Source organism: Procambarus clarkii, chromosome 1 (assembly GCF_040958095.1).
Source record: "Procambarus clarkii isolate CNS0578487 chromosome 1, FALCON_Pclarkii_2.0, whole genome shotgun sequence".
NCBI classification, from domain to species: domain Eukaryota; kingdom Metazoa; phylum Arthropoda; class Malacostraca; order Decapoda; family Cambaridae; genus Procambarus; species Procambarus clarkii.
The window spans coordinates 33293656-33314492 of NC_091150.1; the positions used below are offsets into that span (position 1 = coordinate 33293656).

Sequence of the window (20837 nt, forward strand, 5' to 3'; positions counted from 1 at the left end):
TATATATATATATATTTATATATGACAGTACTTTCGTATATTAATACATCTTCAGAAGTGACTCCTTCTGAAGATGTATTAATATACGAAAGTACTTAAGGAAATTCCTGTTTCATTTTTCCTCCGTGGTCTGACACTGTCACATTTTTAATCGCGTGTTTATTTTCGTGATATACACACATATGTATATATTAACAGGCTTCTTGTCGCCGAGAAAAAAATTATTATTAGTTTCATATTCTTGGGTAAATTCTTCAGATATCGCTATGATATTTTGATGCATATAATTCCATTTTCTGTCAAGCGAGAGCGAAAGAGAAAAAGGAGAGTAGTGGCAGCATGTAACACTAAACTAAACCTTCCTTTAATCCGTCTTATCCCAAATGCATATCCTCATCCTTTTCAAGTGCTATATTGTGGTAATGGCTTAGCGCTTTCTCTCGATAAATAACTTAACTTACTGAACCAACTCCATTAAATAACTAAATTCACCCTAACCTAACCTTATTTTTTAGCGCATAAGACCCAAAAATAAAACGTAAATACGTTTGTCTTATATAAGGCAAGGAAGCCCTGCTAAGTGACCACTGTAATAGATCATTTGTACGCTATATTTGATAAATAAAGTATTATTATTACTATTGGTCTATCTTGACACAGCGCATTAGCTGTCGTCGCCTAGAGCAGCCTTCACCGCAAAGAAGACCCGCTCATAATACATCATTGACACCAAACGCCTCGCACAGAGGTTGTATAAAAAGCCCTAATTTTGTTACGTTTGTTAAAGGACTCTAGATGATGTGATCTAGACTCTAGATCACATCAACTAGACGTGGGGAACCTTGAACCCTTGCCCGTGACTAAGCAAAGTCAGGACCTGCGGACCGATATCATCCTCACCGGGCAGTTCTGTGGTGGTTGCTGTGGTGAATAGTCGCGCTGTTGTAATTGCCTGCCAGGAACGAGAAGGTGCTGAGGTGCAAGTTTAGTGCTGTGGAGAGGGAAGATACCAAGACGTGAGGCACCACAGTAAGTAGTACACGGCTGCCATGATGTTGTCATGTTAATAATGAGTCATTGTTTGTCTCACGAGTCGGTGTCATTATATTCATTACGGGCATGAATAGTCGGTAATTTCCTTGAGGTACGTAGACACTTTATATTCCCGCGAGGGAGGTAGAATGGCACCGTTTCTGTTGTCCTCGAGGAGGGAGTATTAATTATGCTGTTAATGGTGGTTTTTAGTATGATACTCATAAGATAGATGAAAACAAATACATTATTGTGTTTAGCTCATTGTTAAAGTGCATTGTTTTAATGTATTGTGAACTCTGTAATCTTACTGTGAGTGGTAGTGGAAAAAGTTGAGGCACATAACGGCTAATATAAGATAATATAATACCCATTGTTGAGATATATATATATATATATATATATATATATATATATATATATATATATATATATATATATATATATATTTATATATATATTGTGACGGTAACGCGTTGGTGTTCGGCTGTTTCAAAAGCTAGGGGTATGGCCTCGTCACATAAAGAAACAAAAAGAGAAAATCTGGAACTTTCGTCTGTGGTAAGGTAATGGGAAGACACACAAAACACAAGTAAATTTAACAATGAAATTTTAATTACGTTAGAAAAGCAAAACATGAATAAAATTGGACATAAAAATTGTAACATAAATCAATCAAACAAAATAATAAAAATAATCACTGGCAAATGAAAAGTTACGTTAAGACAAGTGAATAATAGACAAGTGAATAGTAGACAAGGAAATATTTGAGTGCAGGAATATTGGTTTCAAGCTGCCACCTCCCTTAGTACACGTAAGCCAAGGCTTAGTTTACCAATGAGACGTGTTAACTTGTTGTGAGCACGATATATTCTGATGACATTAGGTTGCGCTGGCTCAGACATCAGCTAGTGTGGCGGGCGGAGGAGCAGGTGCGACGGGCGCCAGCCAATCAGCGTTAGGCAGGCGACGGACAAGTAGTTTGCTGGTTTGAGTGGCGGAGGTGAAGCAGGTGTCCCGGTGCTGAATAGGTTTGCTCTCTGGGCAAACCTTGGTGTTGTACTTGTTGGATATATCTTCTATATTAGTTTTTTTTGAGACGTAGTTTGGAGGGAAGAGCAGGCTCAATCGCTCTTGAAGGAGATTATCGTCACAAAATATATATATATATATATATATATATATATATATATATATATATATATATATATATATATATATATAATTGATATACATTAAACCGTATGTGTGTATATCACGAAAATAAACACGTGATTAAAAATGTGACAGTGTCAGACCACGGACGAAAATTGAAACAAGAATTTCCTTAAGTACTTTCGTATATTAATACATCTTTAGAAGCTATTAAACCGTATAACTAGGTTATGAATACTGTAACCTGCTTAGCTAAATGAATTTTACAGTTCAGGTCCTGAGCCCATTATGTGCGTCTGTACTTCTGTAACCTTTCACGCTACCGCCCACTGGATGGGTATGAGGTGTATAATAAATGAACTAAGTGCAGACGATGAGTCACAATCGACTTGAAAATGGTCCAGGATGGACCGAAACGTCGTCGTCCCTTCACTTTCTAGTGTGTTTTGGTCAACAAATGAACTAAACTTAACAGTTTTTTCCTAAGCTTTCGTGTGAAATTTTTGTATTAACAAACATAGGAATTAATAGATCAAGTTGATTATTATTCCCTGATTGTTGATTATTTTATGACTTATTGACTAACATCAATAAGTCATAATCAGGTATTTGATCAGGTCGATCAGTTGATTAGGTATTCTAAAGAATACCAGATCAACTAGGCTGTGATTCATACGATTTAGCCTGTAATTTAGAGTGCGGCTGCATCCAACAGCCTGGTTAATTAGACGACCAACCGGAAGGCCTGGTCGGAGACCGGGCAGTGGGTCCGTTGACCCCCGGAAGCTACACAAGGTAGGTAGGTTCATACATTTCTACAGCAACCCTTGACGATATGAAGAGTTAAATTTCTTGCATGACTTATATATTCTAGGTTAAGGATGACCCAGCTAGCGAGTGGTCACACTGTGGAGGTGTTGGAGGGGGAGGAGCTGGAGCACCAGGAGCGTGACTTCCAAGGTTATACCAATGGCCTTATCCGCCTCAACCCCGGCAGGTGGCTATTCCCGGCTGACTACACCAAATTTGCTGACAGCCTCTTCAAGTTCAAGGTAGGGAAATAATATGAGACCAATATATATATAAATAGACTCAACCCGTCCTCTTAAAATTACGTTGCTTTCCTCTCGTATGCGCGCTAATGCCAATAACGAATGTAATTTGAAATGAAATCGGCTCGCGAAAGTGACGCGCTGTCTTGTTTTCTGTTTTGAGTCCTCCGGCTTACTCGGTTAGGTTAGGAGAGGAAACTTTCAATTAACGGTTTTCATGCGGTTTGAAACGTTAGGAGAACTTCCTGCCCTCCTAACCTACCAGAGGACCCTTAACTTGCCGTTTTGGAAAAAATAAAATCTAAAATTTTCAACTATTTTTCATTTTCAAATTACGTCCATTTTCGGTCATACGGGCAAACGGCCAAATTCAGACGTAATTTGTAAGAGGACAGGTTGGACTACTTCAATTATGTTTTATTCTGTCCATTAAAATTAAGGAATGATTATTTTATTTCGTGTCTTTATTTATCCAATACATTTAAGTCATAGTAATTACTGTAATCTATTATATTTGAACGTTCTTTAAGGCTTGTGTATGGGGCTGTTTTTTTTTTTGACAGAGATAAAGGTTTCGAGAGACCTCGAGGGAGTTGGTGAGAATTGTTCTGTCCTAGACGTTGTCTTCCATATATTTTGTTGTTTCTTAGAAGGGAGTGGGTGCTGTTTTGTCAAAGAATGGAATAAATTATTATTAATATTAATAATTTATCACATTCAAAAACAAAGCGGCACACATTCCCTTCTAATGAAACAATAAAACACAGGCTGTTTGAGTCCTCGTGGTTGTAGGGCTTGTGTGAGTTTGATAAAAGTAATGGGACACTTATTCAATATATCCTGAATGGAGAGCGTGAGTGTGATGGGTCTGTAACACTTTCTTTGAGTTTCTATCTAAAGTTTCGTGAGAGTGATGTGGTGGTGATGACGTGGCCAAAGTGTGGAACAACATGGATGCAGGAGATCATCTGGACCATGAAGAACAATCCTGACTTGGATCATCCCTTAGCCAGCCAGCCGCTCTTCGCTCGCTCTCCTTTCATTAAGTGAGTAACTGTTCTAGCCGAAGCTCCGCTTGCAACCTATCCTCTTACAAATTACGTCGCTTTCGCTTGTATGCGCACTCAGGCTAAAAAAAGAACGTAATTTAAAATGGAATCGTCTCACGAAAGTGACGTACTGTCCCATTTTCTATTTTGGGTCCTCCGGCTTAGTCTGTTAAGTTAGGAGAGGAAACTTTCAATTAACGGTTTTCATGACGTCTTGAAACCGAAAGAAAACTTCCTGCCCTCCTAACCTACCAGAGGAGTCAGTGAGAGGACCCTTAACTTGTTGTTTTGGAGAAAAAATCCAATTTCTTTTAACATTATTTTTCATTATCAAATTACGGCCTTTTTTAGCCGTAACACATACGAGCGAAAAGCGACGTAATTTGTAGGACAGGGTATTCTGGCGTCACACTACTCACGACGTCCAGCATTGTAATGTTTTCTCTATACATTATTTCCATCATTGCAGCATCTTCACTACGCAGACCCCTCGGTTTATTCTCCTAGAACCCGAATTTCATGTGTTACATCCTCACACACCATCAACATTCATTTACGGAATAAAAACTACATCCTACACCTGTTCTCCTCCTATGTGTATCCCTTATCACTATGACCATTGACTAGATCATCAATCAATCAATCTAGATCATGCTCTCTCCAAGAGAAGCCCACTTTTTTATAAGTCTTAACGTTGCCCCAATATTTGATTTTTTTTTATACAAATCATAAAGATATTGGAACATTAATGGTGCCGATGAGATCAGCCGTATCATCTGTGACTTGAGTTCGTTTTGGAATGATTTGTGGCTCTTCGCTGTATCTTTTCAAAGCAGTTATGTTGTTATGAAAACGACGCATCCATGTTTAGATGTAGTTAGTAAAGATTTGTCCACACCAGAGATCTGTAAAGGTGAATAACATCTCTGGATCAATGGTTCGTTGTATTATTCATAAGATTTAGTAGGCTTTCCCCTCCCTTTCTTCCCGGAGCTCCTACTTGCTGACCAGAGCTTTCAAAGACAAATGACTTGGGTCATTTTCTTTTTCAATTTGCTGCAAGAGTTTTATTCAGATGATAGTTGCGTATTATGGCCTACATGCAAGGTCTCTGATATTTCAATATTGAAGACATTTGCTAATTTTCTAACCATGTGTGTAATTCACGTAGATGAATTTGCAAGACTTCATAATGTTATCGTTTTTGACCTCATCAATGAAATCTTCATATTTTAGGATACGAGTTGCAACTCTTTATCAGTGTCGTTGATGTGTTACAAAGAAGGTTGTCCCTAAAAGTAAAACATGTGTATCTAACCCCAAACCAACTTTCTTAGTACTGCATTATTAGTTACCTTATTAAAAAAATAATTACATTTTACCTATGATGAATTGATTAAATTTGCTTGCAGTTTCGATATGTTTACGCTCTCAAAGAACGTTCCACCGATAGATGATGGCAATCCTTTATTAGAAGCATTTAAAGTGAAGTGTCCTGGCAAGGACCCCAAGGATGGAATAATGTTACAAATGGCGGAGACGATACCTGATCCACGGACCATCAAGACCCACCTGCCCTTCTCTCTCCTCACTCCGGATCTTCTGGACACTGCTAAGGTCAGGCCGGGGACGCTGCACCAGGATTCAGCAAACACTTTGTTTCCATTTAAGAGACCTGTACGTTTTGCCTCTATCCTGGTGGCTTAGTTTATATGTATTAAACGGTTTATGAGCTGCGAAGGGTTAAGAGGTTGTCCATAGTAACAGTAAACTTGATTTGAGTGTTGCCACCGGAGGCGGCTAGTTTATTGTGCTCCCCATACTTATACTGTGAGCGGTAGCGCAAAAAAAAATGAATTACAGAGGGTACAAAGGGTCTCAAAAAGGCCTCAGCAAAGATTTTTATATTAACAATTACATCTAAACTGCACACCTTATAACTATAATGACAGCTGGTGCAAAATTTTTGCATTGCAACATCTATGGATTTCAAATATTTTTTGTTATAAATTGGAGGTAAGTCTTTTGTTAATAATGACCCGAGTCTCAACAAACTCACATCGTTTCAGAACTCCCAAGTGAATAAGTAAATGATTGGTGAATCCAAGTCTTCGTGTCCATACTTATTCTGTAGTTCTTACTGGTTATAGACTCAACTAATTGTACTCGCCAAATTTAGGAGTTATTTAAGAGTTTGTGGAGGCCTATGACACTATTCTCTTTATTTTGTTAATGCAGTATAAATTGTGTGATTATATCAAGTAATCTTATAAATAAAATATAATAGCTCGGTCAATAAAGCTTCGGCGTCACACGCGTGGGGGGCCATGGTTCGAGTCTCCTAGAGCCCAGCTGAATGGAATGGGAAAGTAATCTTAATTCTTGAAAATGCGAGTGCACAGAATGAGTTGTTGCCAATCTGAATGGTAATATATTGTTTTTCAGTCTGTAACGAAAAGAAACGTGACTCGTATCGTTATCCTTGTTGGAGTCGATGGCGTCGGAGGTGTTGGTAATGTCATGCATAGTACTGATAGCTCAGTTAACTGTCTTATCACAAATGTATATATATATACATTACCTATTAGTTCTTGGGCGGGATTAAAGTTCTGTATATAGTGTAGTATAATTAATACGTACTCGCCCCACGTCTCGCGAGCGATTTGGTCTAGGTTAAACTTCTGGCCATAGACGATTGTCTAGGCCCAAATCCTTAACTATTCGCCTCTGTTCACCCAGCAGTAACTGGGTACCTGGCAGTAGACAGATTGGCGGGTAGTGTTACAGAGAAATATATTGGCTAAGGTTTAACATGAGCTAAACGTCATGGTAAACCTTATCATGACGTAAGGTAAGGGAAGGGAAAGCTCTCATTCTGATAACAGGAGTCGGATGTCGTCAGTTCCTGTACCCACCCGAGTTACAGGAATATATTGGTACCCAGCATGTGTACATGGTAGTCTGTCCTGTACGTGCAGGTGGTGTACGTGGCGAGGTCTCCCAAGGACGTGGTCGTATCCTGCTTTCACCACTGTCGTCTCATCCTCCTTCAAGGCTTCACTGGCTCCCTCGACCAATTCGTCCAGTATTTCCTGGACGACAACTGTGAGTATCTTTGGGTTTCTTGCATCAGGAATGTAGAAGTATAGAATTGTGTATTGATTCTCATTTGTTTTATTTTAAATATTGTTTTGCACTGATAATTGTCAGACGCTCTCAGGTGTCTGAATACTTTCAGTTGCTAGATTACGGTAATATGATATCTATATTTTAGTTATAAATTAAAGTTCGGATTTATTAAATTCTTCTAGTTTACCCAACATAAGGCACACACATTGTCCTTAATTCGCACAACACATCATCAATACAAGAAATAAGATGATTTCACAGGGAATTTCGGAACCTAACTAATCACATTACAGTCCCAAGTCTCGGGAAGTAGGATCAAAACCTGTACCTGCATGGAAATTGTCGCCATAATTCCCATATGGGTAAATGTTTTCATCCTACGTCACGTCAGTTACGTCACACACCTCATGGGATGATTTTATATAATTTTCTCATGTTTTTGACCCTACTCCCTCAGGGAGGACATTCCCTTCATGCTTGGTGTCCAGTTCACTTATCCCTCACTCACACTCCCTGCAGCCTTCCTTTATTTTCATACTATTCACCAATGCTGGGTGATGGTAGCGTAAAGTTACACCCGAACGTTATCCCGGGGTTGAAACTCTTCCCTTTCAAAAAGTTGGTCGACTTCTAGTTCCTGGGCCCAAAATATGAATGTGGACTTTAATACAAATGTGAAACATCAATACAAATCTATAATATAGGAAATTAAGACCTCCTTCATTACATAATTTTACTGTGTACGCCATAGTCTCTTATATAAGTGTGTATTTATGGAATAATGTGTAAACCTAAGAATTAAACTGTATAACTATAACCAGGGCTCAAAATACCTTAAAAGTACAAAACGTACAAAAGTACAAGGGAATAGAATATTCACATCAAGAATGTTTAATAATAGGTATCATTACGAGCAAAATGTGCAGCCAATGTTTGTTTACAAGTGTTAAGTGCACAAAGATGATTCTCTTTGAAAAACATTATCGTTAATGATAATCATGAAAAATCAAACATATGTTCACAATGGTTCAAGACCTTGGTTATATATTACTGCATGTTGATTTTAATTTATTAACGTTAATAAGGTGCTAAATATATCTAAAAAAAATTGGGAACGCAACTATAAATACAAATGGTATAAATTTAAGATTCAGAATACACCTGGGTAAATTACGGGTATGGAAATATGGTTGTAAGTATATGAAACTAATTTCCTGAGTAATAAGCATTAGATCACAGGAAGTTTTCAGGGGAATGTTCGATATGCATCATGAGTTCAGTTTCCCACAAAACAATAGCTGCTTTCCATGTGCCTAAGGACCTACTGCAATTCACCTTACTTTTATGATGTTGGCAGTGGTGTTCGGGCCGTACTGGCTCCACATGAAGGAAGCCTGGGAGAAGCGCGACCATCCTAACATGCACTTCGTATATTTTGAGGATGTCAAGACCAATACAATGTTGGAACTTCGTAAACTCAACAAGTTCTTAAACACCAACCTGACGGAGGAGCAGCTGCAGAAGGTTAGTTCAAAGTTTCAGGTAGCAGATAAACCCACCAGAGAAAAGGTGCAAATTAAATTAATTTCAGAAAAAACTAAGAGGCAATAGGTATACTATATTTTTACCTGAGATTAAATTATATATTTTATACTTATTTGTATTACTTTTTGTTGTGATTAGTAGTTTTTATGCACAAGTTCATTTATTTTTTTCTGCTTTAACTCTACTTAATTGTGTGTTAGAGAATAGTCCCCCACGAGCTAGTAATGGGTCGCGACCTTTGATTTAAAGAATGTTTTAGAAAACAGTCACCAGTCTGGGGATAAAGGGTGTAATAGCAAAATCATATAAAAAAATAATAAAGTGGCAGCCTAATGTAGACTCTCGTACTACAATATGCCCAATTTCTGATTATTCAATTGCAATGAGAACTGAAATAAATTCTCTGCCATTAAACAATGACAAGATAAAAAGCATTTCTTTCATATTCATTGGTTAGCAACTCTGCCAAATTTGTGGAATCTTAGGCCTACAGAATTAAATGTTTGGACGTTATTATACGGGATGCATTCACATGGGAAGCATATTAATTTAATTCGTATAGTGATTTTTTATTCACTCTTGTGTTGATGATATCCTCAAAATGCGTCCGGAGTCGGCCAATGCAGATTGCCTTTCACATGCCTCTGTGTGACTAACCATCCTGTGTGATGGGGATTTTTTAGCATCACGTAGTTAGCTTTTTTTGACACACTGTACTCTACTTCATATAGTCTAGGGTAGCTGCACAAATGCAGATGTACCTCATCATGTATTAATAAAAAAATATAATAGAAAAAGTAAAGAAAAAATCATAATTATTTTTTATTAATACATGAGGTACATCTGCAATTGTGCAGCTACCCTAGATTATATGAAGTGGAGTACAGTGTGTCAAAAAAGCTAACTACGTGATGCTAAAAAATCCCCATCACACAGGATGGTTAGTCATACAGAGGCATGTGATAGGCAGTCTGCACTGGCAGACTCCGGATGCTCGGTGTAGGCACTTAATGCATTAATAAAAAAAATGATCTTCCCTACGGTATTATGCTGAACCACTTGTGTGGCAGTATTTCAATCAGAAATTACTTTGAGGTCAGATGGTGTAATATACCAAAATAAGACAATATTAGGCTGGTGGAAGGCTCATTAAGCAAGAGTAACATTCCTCGCAGGTGGCGCATTACACCAGCTTCAGCGAAATGAAATCCCGGGAGAAGAACTCTGTGTTTAATTCCTTCTACAACAACCAGGTGCTGTCTAGCGACGGCAGCCTTTTCAGGAAAGGTTAGCACATGCATTTATTATTCTTAAGCTCCTCAGTAATTTTATTAATTGATGTTCTAGAGTAGATATTGTTTGTTCTCGTGACTGGCCTAAGTCAATCCATGGGCGTCCGGTGGTGCGGGAGATATTGGCAAGAACTACAACAGTGTATCGATCATCAGCGCACTCACTTTTCTTCTCTCGGTGCCATGTTATTTTGTCAATAATGATTTATAACATAAGGTGCAAATATCTCTTACTGGTAGTATCTGAGATCATTAAGTCCATTTGTCATGCCGTTAAACAGATAAGTGATTGTAGTGAGACGAGATTGAACGAATGTGTTATTTATTATGTTTGTTTGACATCGGAAAATATAATTATTTGCAAATGCGTGGAGAAAATTAATATTTTCTCACAACAGAATAATATAATAAGTTCTGAAATAATTTTAAAGTTCGTGTAAGCAAGCCATAGATTAGATTGGTTGATTACACGTGCTAACTGTCACAAGGTAAAATATGTATAAAATCTGTTATCTCTTAGATTTATATATATAATAACCAAAATACGCACCAGAGAATGAAGAAACAACGTTTCGGTCCGTCATGGATCATTATCAAGTTCATTTAGTTCATGGTCTGAGTATTATAGTATCTTTGAATGTTTTTAGCTTTGTGTAATACCACATGACACATTACTGTTAATTTTGTGGTTAGGTATTTGCTTTAATATTTCGTTGAAAATGCGAGGTGATTCGAATGGTCGTTGAAGATCATCACAAGAAGGTTTTAGCTTTGATCGCAGAATTAGTAGATTTCTAATAACTAAAACTTTACTCGTCTATTGTTAGGCTTTATTTTAATAATTATATATCTGAATTATTTTTAACAATCACAAGGGTTCAAAATAATTACCGTTTTCAAAAGCTTATAAGTAAAGGAGAAACTAGTGTTAATAATTGTCAGTCTGATTACAATATTAATTTAAGTAACCAATTCGTAAAGTTGGTTTCAAGAGTTTTAAGAGTGGAAGACTCGTAAAAAAAGTGTCAATATCGTTACCTTGTACTTAAGAATACCTAAACTTTGTGTGCATCAGGTGAGGTTGGAGATGGCCAGAAGTGTCTCAGTCCGGAACAGCAAGCGAAAGTTGACCAGTGGACCAAGAAGCACACCGAAGACTTCGGCGCTGCCTTCAGATACTCATCATGAAGGAATATGTAGCTCACTGGCGGAGTCAAACGTGGGAATCAACCGCAGTGTAGGTTCTGTTTGGTGTTAGGCTAGACTCGCCAATGAGGCTTTACTGATTATATACCCGTTTTATAGAAGAATCTTCCCTATATAATGTTAAATTATTTTAAATTATCTTTTATCAATGATTTAATGTTTTACTTTTTATGAATTCCTCCTGATTAAAGTGAAGCTTTAACAGGATACTTGTAATTTATATTATTTTGGAAGTTAAAAAATACAACATTATTAACTTCTCACATTTTCAAAATCATTTTGGTTCTTGGAGGAGATATCTAAGTTCTTCCTCACCTCATTACCTCATAAGATTCAACATCGCTGCTTGAACTCGTCTTTACCTTTTTTAAAATTAAGATTGCCATGAGTTCTTATTATTTTAATCCATTATATCTACGAGCTACCACATTAACTCTCCTTCAAATCATACATACCCTTAAACAACTACTCTTACTCAAGAATAGGCAGTTTTTCTAATAAGTTTTTCTTAAAAACTTAGTCAGGCAATCATAATATTTGCTCGGAAAGCCCATTTTACAACTTCAAATTCATAAACTGTATTCTCAAGTGTTATTTAGGGGCTTAATGTTCATGCTCTGTGATAATATGAAACACTTGTTTACTGAGAATTATACTACTGTATATGTACTGATCTATATGGGTTTATGGCCAAGTGTAGCACACAAACATGCTTTGCTGAATATTTTGTACACTCCTAGGATAGACAAAGGTAGCCTTTATTGACCTAAAGTCAGCTTTCGATGTAGCGAATGGCGCAATAATATTAGAGCAACTTGCTGAATTTGGAATCAAAGGTAATCGTCTGAGTTGGACAAAGAAGTACCTATCCAACATACTAGTACTTTCAGGTCGTTGGGAGTCAGTAATTTCTTTCCTATCAGACCTGAGTGTTTGAACCAATACAGTTTTGACAGTAGAGATGGAGATACCTAGATCTAATTCAACTTCATCTTTGATGCACGCTAATTTGGCTGCAATGTCTGTCTCATTATGATGGGTTATATTTATGTGTGAAGGTATCCATATAAAAGATATTCGAGACCATTTACTCTGTGCAGCAATTAGATAATTTATAATTGGTAGTATGAGGTTCTTGCTGTCGATCTTCCAGAAGTTTTCGATTGCTTGAAGAGCAGACTATGAATCACAAAACATTATTCCTCCTCCAATGTTTTTTAATGTACTGGTAGCTAGTTGTAATGCTGCTAGTTCTGCTTGTGTGGAGGTCAGCCAGTTGTTTAACCTGACACTGACAGTCTTTGTGCAAATATTATTTCAATAAAACCTACATGCTGCTGCAGTCCCTCCAGTAGAAGATTGGACTGAGCCGTCGGTGTAGACACAGTCCTCGTGAGATCTTAAATTCTCGATGGAGGAGGCAATAGTTTCGAGCATTCGCATGGCCGGCCTTTTCGGGCAGGTAATAAACTACATTGATATTTATAATAATAAGCAGTATTCGATTTCTAAGAAACATGATTCTCTCGCTCTATTGCTAGCACATGGTGGAATTCGATAGGCTGACACTCGAAGATTTCTTTCATAGTAATTTTCCTAGAAATGTTTAATAAATGTATAATTTTCATCTGTTTAAAGTGAGTGACAATAGAGGATCCGTTTTTTTTCATTTGTGTATATTATTGTTATTATTACACATTTGTTTATCTTTCTCGTAGTCCATGTATGCTAAGTTTATAAGCATTTAGTTGTTGCATAATAAAGTTCTACCAGAGATGAACTTCGAACACAGTAATCAGGATATACATGGAAAATAATGTGTGATTATTTAATTTCATTTATTTTTTGAATAAATATATATATTATAAAATGTTATTTTAAAATATCAAATATATTTGTTAACAATATAACAAAATTTAATACAAAATTCCCATTAATATATTGAATGTAATTTCCAGTATAATAATTCGTAAAAGTTATTTCTAACAAGGGAATGTTTAGGTTACTTCTGCAGGTCAGGTCACCGCGGCGCCAGAGGTCGTGACATCTGTAGGAAGTAACAGAACTATCAGAATAGCATTATCAGTTATACAACAATAGAAACCAAGCAATATATAAAATTTCTTGAATATCTTGTCTAACATACAAGGCTTCTAATCAGTATATCTCGTCAAATATATGAGGCTTCTTAACAGTATATGTCAGTTAATATGAGATACACTGGTAACAAATTATGTCATATCCTATATGTATAGGATATGTGATAATCTGTGACAAATAAAGCATGCTGCGTTCCTTACCTGTTGAGTTGCTGTCATTCACAACTGGCGCCGCTCACGTTCAATAATCTTGTAATCTCACGATGATCACAAAATATTCCATTATTATAATAATTTTGGCTTAATTAGGATTAATATACTATTTATATTTAACATCAATTATTTTCTCATCAATTATCAACACATCTAATAAGAAAAAATCCTATTCTCTTAATTGTTAAAGTAAAATATATGGTCATTAAAAATGTTTGTTGGAGGAATATTGGTGCTGAGAGCGTTGGCAGCTGCTGAAGGACCGGGAGCTAGAGCCCTCGGATTCTTTGATTGACTGTCGCATATTCTTCTCCTGCAACGATTTTCCTGTGTCGCTGTGGCTCTCCATCCTTGAATGACTCTCAATTGTCCTTTCAATGTTCGATGCATCGGAGCCGACAGTCTTTTGTATCTTGGGAGAAATGACTGTGAGGACGCCGTCGGAGGACATGGCCGAGGAGATTCCCTGCAGGTCAACGTTGTGAGGCAATGTGAACCGCAGCAGGAATGTCTGTGTAGCTGCCGATGTTCCCTCTTGTCTCTTGGCTTTTCCCTCAACAACAACTTCTTTTCCTCCAACAACTTCTACGTTCACGTCACCTCCAATGAAGTCGAAGACGTCTACCACAATCTGTTGATTGAATTGTCATTGATTAATATTTAAATATATTTATTTGAATTTGAAGTATAAAAATAGTTTTATTGGTGATAATAAATAAAGGCTATACTTTTTGGTCCTAAATTCTTACTTTCAAGGCATGCTGGTCTTCTTCTACACGGAAGGCTTGGTTCTCTGATCTTAAATCTCTTAGTCGCAAGTTCCGGTAGGAAGAGAGTTCGTCACTCAGGTAAGTTGCTACATTTGTCCTCCTCAGTACATCCTTGACCGCAGTCGCAAAGTTTTCTCTGGCATCCTCGAAGAAAGTATCACTAAAGAAGGAGCCCTTCATGCTTATGGGTACAAGTTTATTAACGGACACACAGTTAATATTCTCACGTTGATCTTGAATATTGCGGGCAACATTTAACGTGGTTTTATCTACTTCTTTAGCATTAAACACGTTGGACTTTGATTGGCAGTTCAGGTTCGCGGCTTGACCTTCCATATTGACTTTCTGGATAGTTGAAGCAACTTCAGATTTATCAGAGGTGCGCTCATTTCTCTCAGTTGTTCCTTTAGACGACAAGTTCTCAATAGTGGTGACTTTAGTTCCCAAAGATGTTTCGTTCCTCAGCTCGTCCCGATGAGACATTTTGTTCTTTGTTGAGATAGATTTCGTATCACTTGAAAGAGTTTGCAATTCTTCTTCGAGTTGTACTGGGATGACGTGTTCTTTACTGCAAACGATCTGTCGATATAAACAGGAATTTAACATAATAGTAAGATCGATGCGTAAATTAAATATCGCTTAGAATAAAATGTGAACAGAATATACGTATATTCTGAATTTTATATATGCAGATTAACATTTACCGTGTCTAGAGGAAGAGAGGAGATGTCATGAGTTGAAGATCCATCATGCTGCGTTAACTCAGTGGCAGAAAATAAGGTCGAGGAGACATCTACAGAAGGCGAGTCGCAGTTCTCCTCAGTGTCTATGGTAACAGCTGTGGATGGTTCACTGGCAGGAGTTTCAACACTTGCCCTCAAGGTGTGGCTTGACGACTGGTTGAAGCTCTTCGCCTCGTTAGTTCCTTCCTCGACGGTCATGGGCACGATGACCTCCTTGATTTTCTGTGTTTCGGGCTAAAGAAAATAGCATGAAATATCAGTAACAAAAGTCTTCATAATTACGAATACTGCATGTTCAAATAATTTACAATTGTCTAGTTTTATATTTGTAATTGCCAATGTTATTCTAATAAAAGTCAGAATACCTTCCTTACCTTCTTTGGTGCAGTGATAGTTAGCACACCATCTGAAGACATAACTGACGTAACTGATTCTAAATAAATACTTCCCGGCACAACGAAGCGACGAAGGAACTTCTTTGTGAACTTTGATCCTCCCTCTTTCTTCTCCACGTGACCCTCCACCACCAACTCTTTCTCGTTCACAGCCTTAACAGTGATCTCACCTCCGTCTGTGAAGTCTTGCACGTCCACAACAAACTACAATAGAATTTATTTGGTTAGAGTGTGATTGTTACAATTACCTTAATGAGTTGAATATTTTCATTGTGGTTAAGTTTTACCTTGTACGTCAGCTTACCTTATAGTTAAATTCATCCTCGGAAGACTTTACTGCCTGATTCTCGTCCTTCAGGTCACGAGTTCGAAGGTTTCTGTAGCAGGTTAAATAGTCTGAAGTGGATGATTCTTGCCCCCACCTGGACACCACCTCCTTAACAGCATCCTGGAAATCTTTCCAAGCATTTTGGAAGAAGGAATCATCAAAGAAGAGACCCCTTGTCGTGATGGGAAGAGTTGTCAAGTTACGCATGTGGATGTTACCTGGCTCACAGAACTGCCTAATTTCAGAATGATGAGAACGAGAAAGTTGTTCGCTCTTTGATGAAACGCCTGACAGCTTCTGTTGCGAAGTATCATCATGAGTACCACAAGTTCCTACAAGTCCAGTGACTTCGGTGTCTCTCTGCTTTGTGCAGCTTGAATTGGAGCTATTTGTGCTGTTAGCAGAAACCTTCTGCATCGTTGCAAACTTCTCTTCATTTTGTCGTAGAGTCGATTCAGTTTTATTTTGCATACACTCCTTCCTCTGACATTCTTCAGATTTGCAGTTTTCTTCTTTTACTTCCAGCAGTTTGGAGTTTGTATCAGAAGCAGTGTTGCTTGTAGTTGCCTTAGAGACGGATGTGACCGAACCCTTCACGTCAGTTTCACTATTATGATTACCTTCAATTGTGATGGGAATAATCATGCCATTATTCTGTCCTCGGTTGACCTGCTGATAAAATGTCGAGGTTTGAAAGTTGTTTGTTAAAAAGCAATGGAATATATCATATTTTGAATGAAAATAATATTTAGGAGTTTCTATAATACTTACACTTTTGGGAACAGTGATAGTGAGTATACCGTCGGAGGACATGGCGGCAGTGATGACCTCAATGTTGGTTTGGTCTGGCAAAGAAAACTGCCGCCTGAAGCTCTGAGAAGTTAGAGAGAAGTCTCCAGTGTTGGTGTTACTGTTGGTGTGACCCTCCACCATCACCACCTTCTGCCCCACCACCTTCACCTTCACCTCTCCCTCCATGAAGTCATGAACATCCATCACTATCTGCAAAAAAGATTTATCTGGCTTTAGTTGGTTATTATCTTGTAATTATCTTGTAATTCAACTATTTATCATAATTAATCCTGAAATCAGCAAAAGGTACATGCTAGTACTCAAATTCTGACGTAATTTTATAGAATTAGATAAAATAATGTACATTTAGTGTTTGAGAATAAAACAGGTGTCTAACCTTGTGACAAGTATCGTTAGCGGTGATCGTTATGGCCTGGTTCTCCTCCCTGAGGTTGTGGGCTCTGAGCTGTCTGTACCGACTGAGACTGCTACCAAGACGGAGATTAGAGTCTTCCCATCTGTCAGTGGGAAGCTCTTCCCGGTCCCATCTTCTAAGGATCTCGTTGACGGCGTTCTGGAAGTCTTTTTGGGCATCTTCGAAGAACGAGTCGTTAAAGAACTGCCCTCTTCTGGTAATTGGTAGAAAACTGCTCTGAGACAAGGGAATATTTCGAACCTCTTTGTCAACGGATGATTTCTTTGTCTGGATCTCGGAGGCAGTGTTAGCGTGATTCTCCGTAGTGTGTTGCTTGCTGGAAGTGGCTCTTGTGTTTGATGAAACACTTGCAGCTTTCTGGATATGGCTTGCGTCTTCATGACTGTTGCTTTGCTTTGTAACAATGTTTATTGCGTTACGTTTTGATTCTTCCTTTGATTTAATCTCTGACTGAAGAGTATTATTAAAGGAAGTTTTTACATCACTGGTTTGCAAATCACATTTGTTCTTAACCAGAGTTGAGTTGATCCTAATAGGAATCTTATGTACACGCTGTTGCTTAGTGTGACTTCTTTGTTCTTTTTGATCCTGAAGACAACTTCTGCAGTCACACTCGTCCTCCGGTGACTCTGGCAACTTCGTGTTGCTGGAGGTGGAGTTGTGTGAGGCCGCCAGAGATGTTGACTCTTCAGCACTAACTGCTCCCTCGACTCTTATGGGGATCGTTGAGCCTTCGTTATGTGGACCATTTGTCTGTCAATTGAATTGTGATAAATTGATTTAGCATATTTATTTCATGTTACATGAATTTCAAGTTTCCATTACGGTGGGTTTAAAACAATGTTATGCCTGTATTCGTTATTGTAATGTACATTTTTATGAGAAAATGTTGTGTTTGAAAACTTTGGAACAATCTATATGTGTCAGTCAGCATTTCCAACACTTTAAATATGTAATGATGAGCAACCAACTATGAGAACAGTGCATCAAATATCACTGGCAGGGTTAGGTAAGGTAACCTCAAAGCATCATTTCTTGAACGATTTTTCAAACTTTTGGCCAACTAGTGTTAGTATATAACGAATTTGGGCTCATAAAGTTCTTCAGCAATGTACATCAATGTCACAGGTCACTAAGAGTATTTAACAATTTGTATTGTCTGCAACTGACCGTACACTTGGCAAATTATATATAATATTATCACAAAGTATCACAGCACATTAAGGTGATCAATAATATTATCATATATAGATGAATATGACGGATTATATATATATGATGAAAGTGTTATAACTTTAACTTCACACCTTTAAATATCTTAATTGTTTTTAACTCACCGTTTTAGGAGCGGTAATCGTAAGTATGCCATCGGAGGACATAACAGCAGTGATGGCTTTTATGTCGGTGAAGTGTGGCAAGGTAAAGTGGTGTGTGAAGCTGTGGGAGAGGCCAGACGAGTCCATATTGTTGGTGAGACCCTCCACCACTACCTCACTCTCCCCCGCCACCTTCACTTTCACCGCTCCGTCCATAAAGTCATGAACGTCAATCACGATCTGCAATATTATCACAAGTTTACATCATTATATATCTTTCACAAAACCCAAATTTTTCTTACATAACCAACATTTTGCCAAATACTTGACACATCATTATACATGTACAGTACAGTCCAGACTATGGTGGGGGATCCTGCAGAATGGAATGGTTTTATCGTACTTAGTGCGGCCTCCGAAAGCAATTTAAAATTATGAAACTTGATCCGTAAGTTTTTCTTATATACTTTAATGATCAGCGAATAATACAAGGTGAGGCCTTATAAAATCTTCTCGTTAAGTAAAATTTGGTTTCCGTATGACGAAAGGTTCCCCGCCCCTGGTCCAAACTCCTGGTCGTAGAGTTTCTTATAAAAGACATGGATTTTACCTTATGACAAGTGGTGTCAGTGGAGGCGGTGACTGCTAGTACTTCCTCCTTCTGGTTGTGCTCCCGTAGCTGTCTGTAGCGACTGAGGTTGTTGGAGAGACGGAGTTTATTGTCATCTAATCTGTCAGCGAGAAGTGATGTCTCACCCCATCTCCCAAGTGCCTCTTGGACGGCGTCGTTGAAGAGTGCCTGTGCATGCCCGAAGAAGGAATCTTGGAAGAAAAGTCCTCTTCTACTGATGGGGAGGGAGAAGTTCCACAAACTGTCTACAGATTGTTTACTGTGATCACAGTTCATTTGTGACGAAGAGCTGGAAATCTTTGTAGAAAGTGACTTCTGACCGCAGATGGGAGCCATGCTGATTTACTCTTGATTTTAACTCTTGATTTACACTAGAACAGACCAGTTTAGTTGATGCTCCACCAAGTAGGGTAAGCAGTATACTGTGGGTTGTGGGGTGCGAGCTGCCTTTATACCAAGGGGCTCCCTCTCGTGGCTGTGACGTGTCCCGGGCATCACCTGTTTATTCTTAGGCGTCGTCGACGGTGCCAACTTGGCTGCATAAGAGAGATTACTCACAGCTATTCCATTAATTCCAGATTTTTCTCTCTCTCTTCATTCATTCATATATATATATATATATATATATATATATATATATATATATATATATATATATATATATATATATCACAAGGAGGACAAGGTCTCCTCTGAATACTTTTTATTTTCTTCTCCGAGGCTATGGGTCCCCACATTGGCACCAGAGGTGGCACCCTCACAAACTTATATATATAAATATATATATATATATATATATATATATATATATATATATATATATATATATATATAAAATTCAGTTAACATATGTCAGAGATGTTTAATCACCCTTATTGGAAAATGACCCAACAATTTTAAACAGATATTGCGACAACTAGATGATTCTAAAATACCGCAATGAGACTATTTTAGTGGAGTGACAGAAGCCGTTGTGTATTAGTGTAGTGAGCAGCAGTCAGCGATTATCTTGTCCAAGTGTGTAAGACGAGCCAAAGGGGTGACCAGCACCCACCAGAATACCTTCTTAACTCACACCTCCGCTGACAACTTATATGCGAGTAATTCCTATATGGTTTTTTTCACGCATAAAGTAATAAATCCAAGGTTTAAAATCCAGCTTGAAAAATTCTTTTAAGACAAATGGGGCGACCTTTGTCAAGCCGCAGGCTTCCTGTGTGTTAGGTAAGGGGTAAATTTATTTTGTTCATTTATTATGGACCACATACCAATCCTGTGGGCGGTAGTGGAACACGTTACAGAGGCACATGTACGAGGTATTTTGTATTTTGTAATTTATTTAGGCTTCAACAAAAATTAAGTATATTATTAATTTGCACAAGAAATTAATAATATACTTAATAATATATACACTGATTGATCCAGCAGCCACTTTCCACCGACCTTAGCATGCGCCTAGCCTATACTATTGTGTGATACACTCATCTAATGTTATTTTTTTATTTATATATATACAAGAAGGTACATTGGGTTTATAGGAGTACATAGCATTGATTTTTTACATTCTTGTAAAGCCACTAACACGCATAGCGTTTCCGGGCAAGTCTTTAGTCTGACAGAGATAATTTGAAGTAGGTAATTTGTAACAAAATTT

At 37.8% G+C, this 20837-nt stretch overlaps 2 protein-coding genes across 5 annotated transcripts; one reads left to right on the forward strand and one right to left on the reverse strand.

Annotated features, from left to right (window-relative positions):
* Positions 1-893: 893 nt before the first annotated feature.
* Positions 894-13330, forward strand: LOC123765484 (sulfotransferase 1C4). 2 transcript variants are annotated; one of them, XM_045754141.2, is made up of 8 exons: positions 894-1029; positions 3062-3239; positions 4140-4285; positions 5701-5905; positions 7267-7393; positions 8775-8941; positions 10138-10249; positions 11330-13330. In XM_045754141.2, the coding sequence occupies exons 2-8, from the start codon at positions 3069-3071 to the stop codon at positions 11440-11442; spliced, it is 1041 nt and encodes a 346-aa protein (XP_045610097.2). In that variant the 5' UTR covers positions 894-1029; positions 3062-3068; the 3' UTR covers positions 11443-13330. The 2 variants fall into 2 exon arrangements, with proteins under 2 accessions (XP_045610097.2, XP_069182342.1); XM_069326241.1 differs by having other exon boundaries at positions 900-926.
* Positions 13282-19613, reverse strand: LOC123765686 (uncharacterized). Of its 3 annotated transcripts, none has more exons than XR_011228953.1 (10): positions 19163-19613; positions 18574-18792; positions 17198-17989; positions 16780-17010; positions 15985-16677; positions 15660-15884; positions 15247-15519; positions 14522-15121; positions 13761-14403; positions 13282-13507 (listed from the first exon to the last, which is right to left on the reverse strand). XR_011228953.1 is itself a non-coding variant. In XM_069326101.1 (9 exons), the coding sequence occupies exons 1-9, from the start codon at positions 19517-19519 to the stop codon at positions 13978-13980; spliced, it is 3819 nt and encodes a 1272-aa protein (XP_069182202.1). In that variant the 5' UTR covers positions 19520-19613; the 3' UTR covers positions 13282-13977. The 3 variants fall into 3 exon arrangements, 1 of the variants encoding a protein (XP_069182202.1); XR_011228949.1 differs by having other exon boundaries at positions 15985-16680; XM_069326101.1 differs by having other exon boundaries at positions 13282-14403; positions 15985-16680.
* Between the last annotated feature and the right edge of the window lie 1224 nt (positions 19614-20837).